Source organism: Stylophora pistillata, chromosome 5, assembly GCF_964205215.1.
Source record: "Stylophora pistillata chromosome 5, jaStyPist1.2, whole genome shotgun sequence".
Taxonomy (NCBI): Eukaryota; Metazoa; Cnidaria; class Anthozoa; order Scleractinia; family Pocilloporidae; genus Stylophora; species Stylophora pistillata.
In genome coordinates, this window is record NC_142523.1 from 38,824,813 (window position 1) to 38,834,036 (window position 9,224).

The 9,224-nt window shown below is 37.9% G+C and overlaps 1 protein-coding gene across 1 annotated transcript; it reads left to right on the forward strand.

The window, feature by feature from the left end:
- The first annotated feature begins 591 nt into the window (after window positions 1-591).
- LOC148731887 (uncharacterized) lies at window positions 592-6,365 on the forward strand. The gene is made up of 4 exons (XM_088761961.1): window positions 592-793; window positions 877-1,236; window positions 5,605-5,754; window positions 5,833-6,365. Exons 1-4 carry the CDS (start codon window positions 592-594, stop codon window positions 6,363-6,365), a joined length of 1,245 nt encoding a protein of 414 aa, XP_088618087.1.
- The last annotated feature ends 2,859 nt before the right edge of the window (window positions 6,366-9,224 follow it).

The following is a 9,224-nucleotide window of genomic DNA, read 5'->3' on the forward strand; positions in this document are numbered from 1 at the left end:
GGACAAAACTTGCCAGTTTAACAACGAAACTAAGATTTCCCGCCCAAGCCAGTGTGAAGCAAAATGAAGGCTTTATTTATGCTGACAACCCAAATCGCGGTGAGAATGCGTTTTAGATGCCTTAGGAAACGCCCATGCACGTTTATCGATCTTTGTCTTTTAAACGTAGAAGGTTACATTTTTAACACGGCTCTGGCTTAATGTAATTAGGTAAACTCGTCTGAGCCATTACAACTTAACATTGTTACTGTGATTGATGATGAAATTACTTGGAAAAAATTTGTGAGCCTGAAGGAAAGAATTTTGTAATTGTTAACCTTTCTAAAACATTCACAAGATCACCTTTATGGTTTGTTTCTTTTCAAAATATCAAACCTCTACCGTCAAATGGCCTAAAGTGCAACATTGACCGTGTCTCGTCAAAACGGCGTGTTTTGTATGTTTTATGGTCATAAAGACTATCTCATTACTACCCTTGCCGCAAATCTTGCATAAATTGTACAGTATCCATCGATCAATATGTGAAGGCAGGTGCCTTTATTAAAGAGTGTTACTTATGCTATTTACAATATCGCGACATACATTTGACACATGCAGAATGTATTGATTTGTGTTTATTTTGTTGATGTTGTTGTTGTTAAAGTTTCACTCGGGTCCGCCTCCTTCAGAGCTGCAAAGTCTTGTCAACATATCATTCAGAGTGGAGATTCTACTGGGAATGAAGAGTACTGGGTCGACCCACAAGGCAGTGGGAACCCCTTCAAGGCTTTTTGTGACATGACAACTGATGGAGGTACGGTTGTATATTTCTTTCCACTTTGTGATTTTTTTTTTGTTAATTTTCTTTTATAACTGATGTTTTCTTTAAATTCAAAGGAGGTTGGATGCTGGTGTTGAATGTTATTTTAGGAAGTTCCTCATCTTCATGGTGGAATGGCGTCGCCGAACAAACCTTCCAGGGTATTAGGAACTATGGAAATGGCACAATGGCTTTAACCAAAAGCGCTATGAAGCAGCTAAGAGCGAGCACCAACTTTACTCAAATGAGATTTTATTGCAGCAAAGAAAAAGGAACAACATTCCACATTACAACAGCTCTGAACGACAAAGGTGCAGAAGTGGTGCGATACTTCAGCGGTGAAAGAGATGAGATGCCTGATTCGTGTGACTCCTTTGTTCGTATGAATGGTGATAACTCAAGACTGGCTCAGAATTGTGCGACATGGGCATACCATGGTAAGTGGGGACATACTAGTCATAGTGTTGGAGAGAATCGTTTGTACAACTACGCAGCGTTTGTGGCTTTCAGCTATCACTGGATAATTTCTACCGGTGGCCACTGGATAAAACAAACGACAACCTGTCGACCGGAGATTTTTGGAAAGTTTATGTCCGCTGAAGTACAGTTGCTTGCAATAACTTTGAAACAGAACAAAGCAAAATCGAAAAAGGGAAAAAAACAAACAGTATTGATCATCATATAAAACTAACCTCTGACTATCTACTTGACGTCGACAGCCTAGGATTTTAAATCTCATAAAATTTCACATTTAGACCAACTCAAAGCAATCCTTGCAGATCACGCTATGATGTGGTCCAGCAAACTTATACGGTCTTGTCACGTGCACTTCCTTTTTTATACATACGGAACCGACTTCCGGTTTCCATCATGTCCTAGACTACTATTTCTCGATTTCAATCTAACTTGGTCAGTGTCATACTTTAAGGGTGTCAGCACTTTAACTGTAAATAACCATATCTTAAACCTGCCATGTTCATTCTGACTTAGTTGGTTAGTATAAGTATGGACATATTATTCTTGGACATATTAAGTGTAATTTTCATTGGTTTCTACCCCACAGGTGAATAGTGCTTTTCGCGCGCCCAAATTGGCTGGTTGGGAGGTGGTTAACAAGTAATATTCACCTCCAGGCAGCAGAAGAGACAAATCGCGCGTCAGCAATATAATTTTCGACCACTTTTTTTTTGGTACATCGAAAAAAATAGACTAATACTGTTGGTCTCTGTCTGGTTTATACTAAAGCTATTATTCACCTCAGTGCCAGTAAAAGTGGTGGATATATACCTCCACTTCGATGAATAATTGTTAGTTAAAGCTCTTATTCTCCATCATTCATTCATGAACTGTTTACATTAAGAGTTGTTGGAGATTGAGTGATCACTTCCATGTTTTAGACATTGAATAAAGTTATTCTTATCCTTGTTACCACAGAATTTGCACCGAAAATCATTTCAAACTCTTTAAGAGGAACAGGTGATTATGATTTTAGTTTTATTGAAAGTGGGATGTAATTATGTAAAAGAGAAAAGAAAGAAAAGCTTCATTGTTAATATTCCTTGTACATGCAAATGAGGTACGAGTCGAGAGCCTTATTATCTGGCGATGTTTATCACATCAAAGTAAAATATCCCTGAGGGATGTTACTCTAACTGAGGTTACGTACATCACTTTTTGAAATAACGTTTGTGTATTTTTGTTCGTGTTTTTCCGAGAAATAAAACAAACGTACCACTGCTAGATAATCGTTAAATGATAGATTGAAAGATTTTCTACAAAAGTAGATTCGTTAAACATTTATGAAATGTCAGAGTTGAACTGCGAACTCAAAATGCAAATGTTATAAGTTTTTTCAAAGGTTCCTTTTCCACCTTTTTTCTTCCTTATTTTGGATTTCATGCCACAAAAGAATGCAAAGTATCAAAGGATCTATAGTCATAGTGTTGGAGAGAACCATTTGCACAACTACGCAGCGTTTGTGGCCCTCAGCTATCACTGGATAATTTCTACCGGTGGCCACTAGATGTGCGATGATAAAACAAACGACAACCTGTCGACCGGAGATTTTTGGAAAGTTTATGTCCGTTGAAGCACAGCTGCTTGCAATAACTTTGTAACAGAACAAAGCAAAAGAGGGAAAAAGTCAAATAGAATTTATTAGCATATAAAACTGTCCTCTGGCTATATGCCTGTCAGCCGCGGATTTTAAATTTCGCAAATTTTCGCATCAAGGTCAACTGAAAGCAATCCTCGCGGATTAGGTGATGTTGCGGTTTAGCGAACTTATATGGTTTAGTAAAACAATTATTCACCTCAGTGTCAGTAAAAGCGGTGGATAATGTGACAATAGGATTAAAGTAGAGATTGCGTAACGTCAGTTGACCTTGGCGCAAAGGTCACGTGTGCAACTAGCCAGCGATGTCATGGGAACACTTGATATATGCATTGAGTTCTGAGTTAAGCCTCTTGTGTCTTGTTGTTTGTAATCTTGCGGCTCGTTACAGATATTTTCCTCCACTTCGGCGAATAATTGTTAATTATAGCTTATATTCTCCATCGTTTATTTGCCTACATATTGTTTGCATTTAGTTTGGTCGACCGTTGTTTAAAACGAGCCTCTGGCTCGGGAGATACTTCAGCCGTGAAAGGGATGAAATGCCAGATTCGTGTGACTCCCTTTTTTGTACGGATTGCGATCACTTCTATGTTTTAGACATTAAATAAAGTTATTCTTATCCTTATTACCACAGAACTTTTACAGAAAATTATTTCAAACTATTTGAGAGTAACAGGTGATTATGATTTTAGTTTTATTGAAAGTGGAATGGAAGTACGTAAAAGAAAAAAAGAAAAGCTTTATTGATGATATTCCCTGTGAGAGTACCCGCCGCGCCACGACTAACGCTAAAAAGGCTCCATACAATTACTTATAATAAAATTATAAGGAATTGTATGAAGCTCTCCGAGATACTTACAGTGCAAGCCCTGCGTGTCTTCTCGTGATATTCTTTACATTTTGTTTGATCGAGCGTTTTTTAAAACAAGCCTTTGGTTCGGTAGATTGGGCGATCACTCCTATGTTTTAGACATTATAAAATAAAGTTATTCTTATCCTTATTACCAGGGAATTTTCATTGAAAATTATTTCAAACTATTTGAGAGTAACAGGTGATTATGATTTTAGTTTTATTGAAAGCGGAATGGAAGCATATAAAAGACAAAAAAACTTTTATTGTTGATATTTCCTGCACATGCAGGTAAGGTACCAGTCGAAAGCCTTATTATCTGGCGATGCTTATCACATCAAAAAGATTTAATTTCTTTTTCACTTTTCTTTTCCCTATTTTAGATTTCATGCCACCAAAGAATGAAAAGTATCAATGGGTCGATCTGTCAATTTAAGTATTGCGTGCAGTATGACTGTTTAAAGTTGTATAATTACATTAATTAAGAAAAACTGCTAAAGCTATTGTCAGTTGGTTTTGAGGTCTTTGGGTCTCGAAAATCGTCAAGACTAAGCGGTGCCGATGACAGATGGCTGTCTTCTCGTTGTGGTTCATTTTGGCATCATATTCAGTGAAAACAGCTGCTCATCGATGCAAATTGACACAGCAATCTGAACATGGCTTGGTTCTAATTGATCACGTTTACGAATCGTTCACTGTGGATCGGTTGGTTTCATGTTACATTGCCTGCAATTCAAAGCCTGCGTGCCAAAGCCTTAACTTTAGACTGATGGACAAAACTTGCCAGTTTAACAACGAAACTAAGATTTCCCGCCCAGCCAGTGTGAAGCAGAATGAAGGCTTTATTTATGCTGATAATCCAGACCGTGGTAAGAATATCCTTAAGGACCTATTTGGATGTATAATGTTACATTTACATTTACATGAGTCTGCCGTGGTGGAATTCAACAAACTAGTATAGGCAACCCCAATTGTTTTCCTTGTTACTTCGACGACTGCAAAAAATTAGCAGAGAAAACTAAAGGAAAGTTGAATAAAGAGGCTAAGTTTCTAAAGAAACTGCGGTGCTGCGTCGGTGGGGGTAACAAGGTAACTTGGTTATATCAACTAAGTTGAAATTGTAAATTGGCCAACGTAGAGAGAGAGAGAAAAAGCTAACGCTTAAAACTTCAGCCTTTTAACACTCTACGGTGGCCAATTTACAATTTCAACTAAGTGGAGATAACCAAAATACAGGAAACTTTGTTACGTAATGAATCCATTTTGTTACAAGGTCTCGAGATTACGTAACTGGTCTGCGTCATTCAATAAAAATCTAACTTCAACCGTTGAATTTGTTCAAATCTAACCTTCTATCGTTATATCGACCCACTTCAGAGCGAATGCGCTCTGACGAAAGGCCAACGCTCGAAACGTCAGCTTTTTAACCTTTTACGGTGGCCAATTTACAATTTCAACTAAGTTGATATAACCAAATTGCAGGAAACTTGGTTGCGTAATCAGTCCACTTCGTTACAAGGTCTCAAGATTACGTAACTGGTCTGCGTCATTCAATAAAAATTGAACTTTAACTGTTATATTTGCTAAAATCTAACCCTTTTTCGTCATATCAACCCATTTCTAATTGCCAAACGGCATAGACGCCACCCCATAAAAATACCTTTACTTATGGTATTTACTTTTGCATAATTGTTACCAACCGAAAATTGCGACTCAAGGCGTTCAATACCAAGTAACAGGTGCCTTAATTTGGGAAGTTTAATGGTGCTTTTAACAGTCGCATGACATGCTGCTGACGCATGCTATGTATGATGATTTGTTTGCATACTTTATTTGTAGCTTTAGTCGGGTCAGTTCCCTTTAGATCTGGAAAGTCTTGTCAAGATATAATTCAGAGTGGAGATTCTACAGGGAATGGAGAGTACTGGGTCAACCCACAAGGCAATGGGAACCCATTCAAGACTTTTTGTGACATGTCAACTGCTGGAGGTACGGTTGCGTTTAGTGTTTCCCATTAAAGATTTTTTTTCGGTATTAAGATAATAATGGTGTTTTTTTAACTCAAAGGAGGCTGGATGTTGGTGTTGAACGTTATTTTGGCCAGCTCCACATCTTCATGGTGGAATGGCGTCGCCGAACAAACCTTTCAAGGAATCAGTAATTATAGAAGCGGTACAATGGCCTTAGCCAAAAGCGCTATGAAGCAGCTAAGAGCCCACACAAACTTCACCCATATAAGACTTCACTGCAGCAAAGAAAAAGGAACAACATTCCACGTTGCAACGACTCTGAACAACAAAGGCGCAGAAGTGGTGCGATTTTTCAGCGGTGAAAGAGATGAAATGCCAGATTCGTGTGACTCCTTTTTTCGTATGGATGGCGATAACTCAAGGCTGGCTCAGAATTGTGCGAAATGGGCGTACAATGGTACCTGGGGATCTACTATTCATAGTGCTGGAGAGAATCGCCTGTACAACCACGCAGCATATGTAGGCGGCAAATATCACTGGGTGATTTCTTCTTTTGGCCACTGGCTGTGTGATGATAATCCTAACAATAACCTGTCAACCGGAGATTTTTGGAAAATCTATGTTCGTTGAAACTTTGTCACAGAGAGATGTCCCTGAAATGAAGTTGAAGCAATTGCATCCCGATTGCAAGAATTTAACACTCAATCAGAGCTTGATTCCACTGACGATCTCCATGAAAAGGAACTCAGGCCATAGCCATTAGTTAATTAATTTTCTAGAAGAATGCACATATCGCGTACTAGTTGATTTCTCGTTAACGTTCAAGAAAATCTGAACAGCGAAGTTATCTAATCTGCTCATTCCACTCATTTGCATTTATTTGAAATGTGAAGCGTCTAAATTAAATCGTAACAAGCGATTAATAATAATAATAATAATCCATTTATATAGCGCCTTTTCTACAAGATTTAAAGGCGCTGTTTACAAAAATTTGTTGAAGCTAGAAAGTAAGAATAATCACAAGAAATTGACATTAAAACTAGGCACTAACTACACAAGAGATAAATGTACACGATAAACAGGTTATTTATTGATTCATAAACGTCACGATTCATAAGCTCGAATAAAAAGAAATGTTTTAAGTTTGCGTTTAAAATCGTCAATTGAGTTTGCAGATTTAATTTCCTCAGGTAAGTTATTCCAAAGTTCCGGAGCAGCAACAGAAAAAGTTCGTTTACCATATGAGTTTAGATTAAAAAAGGGTTTAACTGATAGAGTTTTATTAGAGGATCTAAGATTGCGGTTGGGTGTATACAATTGAAGGAGTTCCTGTATATAGATTGGAGCGTGATCATGTAGCACTTTGTAGGTAATTAACATAATTTTAAATTCAATGCGAAGGGAAACAGGGAGCCAGTAAAGATCTCTGAGGACTGGAGTAATATGGCAAAATCTTGGACAATGGTTGACAAGGCGAGCAGCAGAATTTTGAACATGTTAAAGCTTTCGAATAAAATAGGATAGTAGGCCGTACAATAAAGAATTGCAATAGTCAAGGTTAGAAACTACCAAGGCATGAATGATGATTTTTGCTTTATCGTAAGTAAGATATTTGCGTATGAAGCCAATGTTAAGAAGATGGAAGAAGGACGATTTACGTCTACAGAGTGTATTGACAAGAGGTACCCTACAAAGGGACTGATCAAAGATAACACCAATATTTCGTGCACTGGGGGAGCAGGATACGGTCTCATTTGAGATATCAACAGAAGACAGTGGCGGCCGAGGACGATGGGAAAAGAATATCACGAGAACCCCAGACTTATCTTTATTTAATTTCAACTTCTTGGAAAGCATCCATGTCCCGAACACAGTTTATCCGTTTGGTGTTACTCAGATTCATATTAGGAACAGACGACGTCCTAAACGTAATATATAGCTGAGTGTCATCGGCATAAAAGTGATGAAACATTTGATGTTGTCGATTAACTAAATGGAAAATAATGAACATTTCTAGTGCAACTGAAAATCTTTTTTCGAAGCACTTTTTTGTTAGTTATCCAAAGACTAGATTGTATGCTGCTGTAACTGAGTTACAATTTTGGCCCCCAAATAAAAAAAGTTAAACGTATGTAACTTTAGAACTAAAATACTATAACGGTCAGCGAACTCTGTCTACCAAAACACGAATAGACCTCCGGCCAAAACCGAAGTAATCGCAACAGTCAAGGACGAAGCATATCACGAGGAGCCGATGAGAACTCAAAATAAAAAAACAAAAAAATCGCTTGACGCGGGAAAATGCGACTGACCAAGTCGTGCTTGGGTTTAGCTTTGAATCTGATTGGTTGAGAAAACTGTGCGATTTTCAGACCAATCACAGAGCAGAGTGATGCAGAACTTGCACAATTCCAGATCACTTTTGCCACTTAATTGAAAATTGCTTTACTAACTTACCATGAATTGGTTCCCTTTCGGCGAAGTAGTGATAGGTTTTTCTTGTAGATAGGAGTTCTTGCCCAAAGGAGATTAGCACACTGATGATTTATTACCTTCTTGACGAAAATACCTATTTCGTAATAACACGTACGTTTTAAGGTTTTGATTTTGATTTTGATTTTGGAAATTGTACTTTATAAGTGCTCGACTTCCACAAATATTCCTCTGAGATGCGATACACTGCCGATACCCCAACTAAGATTTCTTGTGATCCTTTTATTCAAGATTTTTACGGCTTTCCGTGCTACCTAAGTGTAAGGAAAGACCGCAGATTGCCATATGTTGCTTAGAATGATTAGGTAAATTAAAATGTCTAGCGTCGAAGGGCTAACGCTCGAAACGTCAGCTTTTGTAATCGTTACGGTGGCCAACTTACCACTTCAACTTTGTTGATATATCCAAGTTATTTCGTTACTCCCACCGAGCAGCCCCAAACAGTTTCTTTTGAAACTATCAGTCTTCAACCTTTTGAAATAGCGTTTGAGTGTTTTCAATCATTTTTCAAAATTATAAAAAGCTTCATCTCTGTTAGGGATTCTCTAACTGACTGATTCAAAAGAAGAAAGACCATAAACGTAGAAACTAAGAGCCGTTCATCTTTTCAAGTTGATAGAAATTTTTGAAAGATCACAGTTCAAATGAGACTTCAAGATGCATGCAATATGTATTTATGAACGATTTCCCTTTTTTCCCTCTTTTCTTCCCTATTTTAATTTGCACTCAGGGTCAACAAAACTGCGAGCTATCCTGAACTGTTTAATATTGCACGAAATAAACTAAAAAAAAGTGCAGTAAATTTCCTGAAGCCAGTTGGCTAAGAGGTCTTCGAATATAAAACACTTTTGAGGCTGTGGCGACTCTCGATGCCAGATGGCTGTTTTCTCTTTTTGGTTCATTTCGGCCTCATATTTGATAAACGCATTTGCTCAGCACTGTTAATTAGCACAGCGATCTGGGTATGGCTCGGTTCTTGACCGCGTACACAAATCG

What these genes read in the sequence shown, in the direction of transcription:
- LOC148731887 (XM_088761961.1), top strand. Translation starts at nt 592, where the DNA reads ATGCAGAATGTATTGATTTGTGTTTATTTTGTTGATGTTGTTGTTGTT. An exon ending in TGCGACATGGGCATACCATG is followed by an intron (nt 1,237 to 5,604) that starts GTAAGTGGGGAC and finishes CTTTATTTGTAG; the next exon opens with CTTTAGTCGGGTCAGTTCCC. An exon ending in TGACATGTCAACTGCTGGAG is followed by an intron (nt 5,755 to 5,832) that starts GTACGGTTGCGT and finishes TTTAACTCAAAG; the next exon opens with GAGGCTGGATGTTGGTGTTG.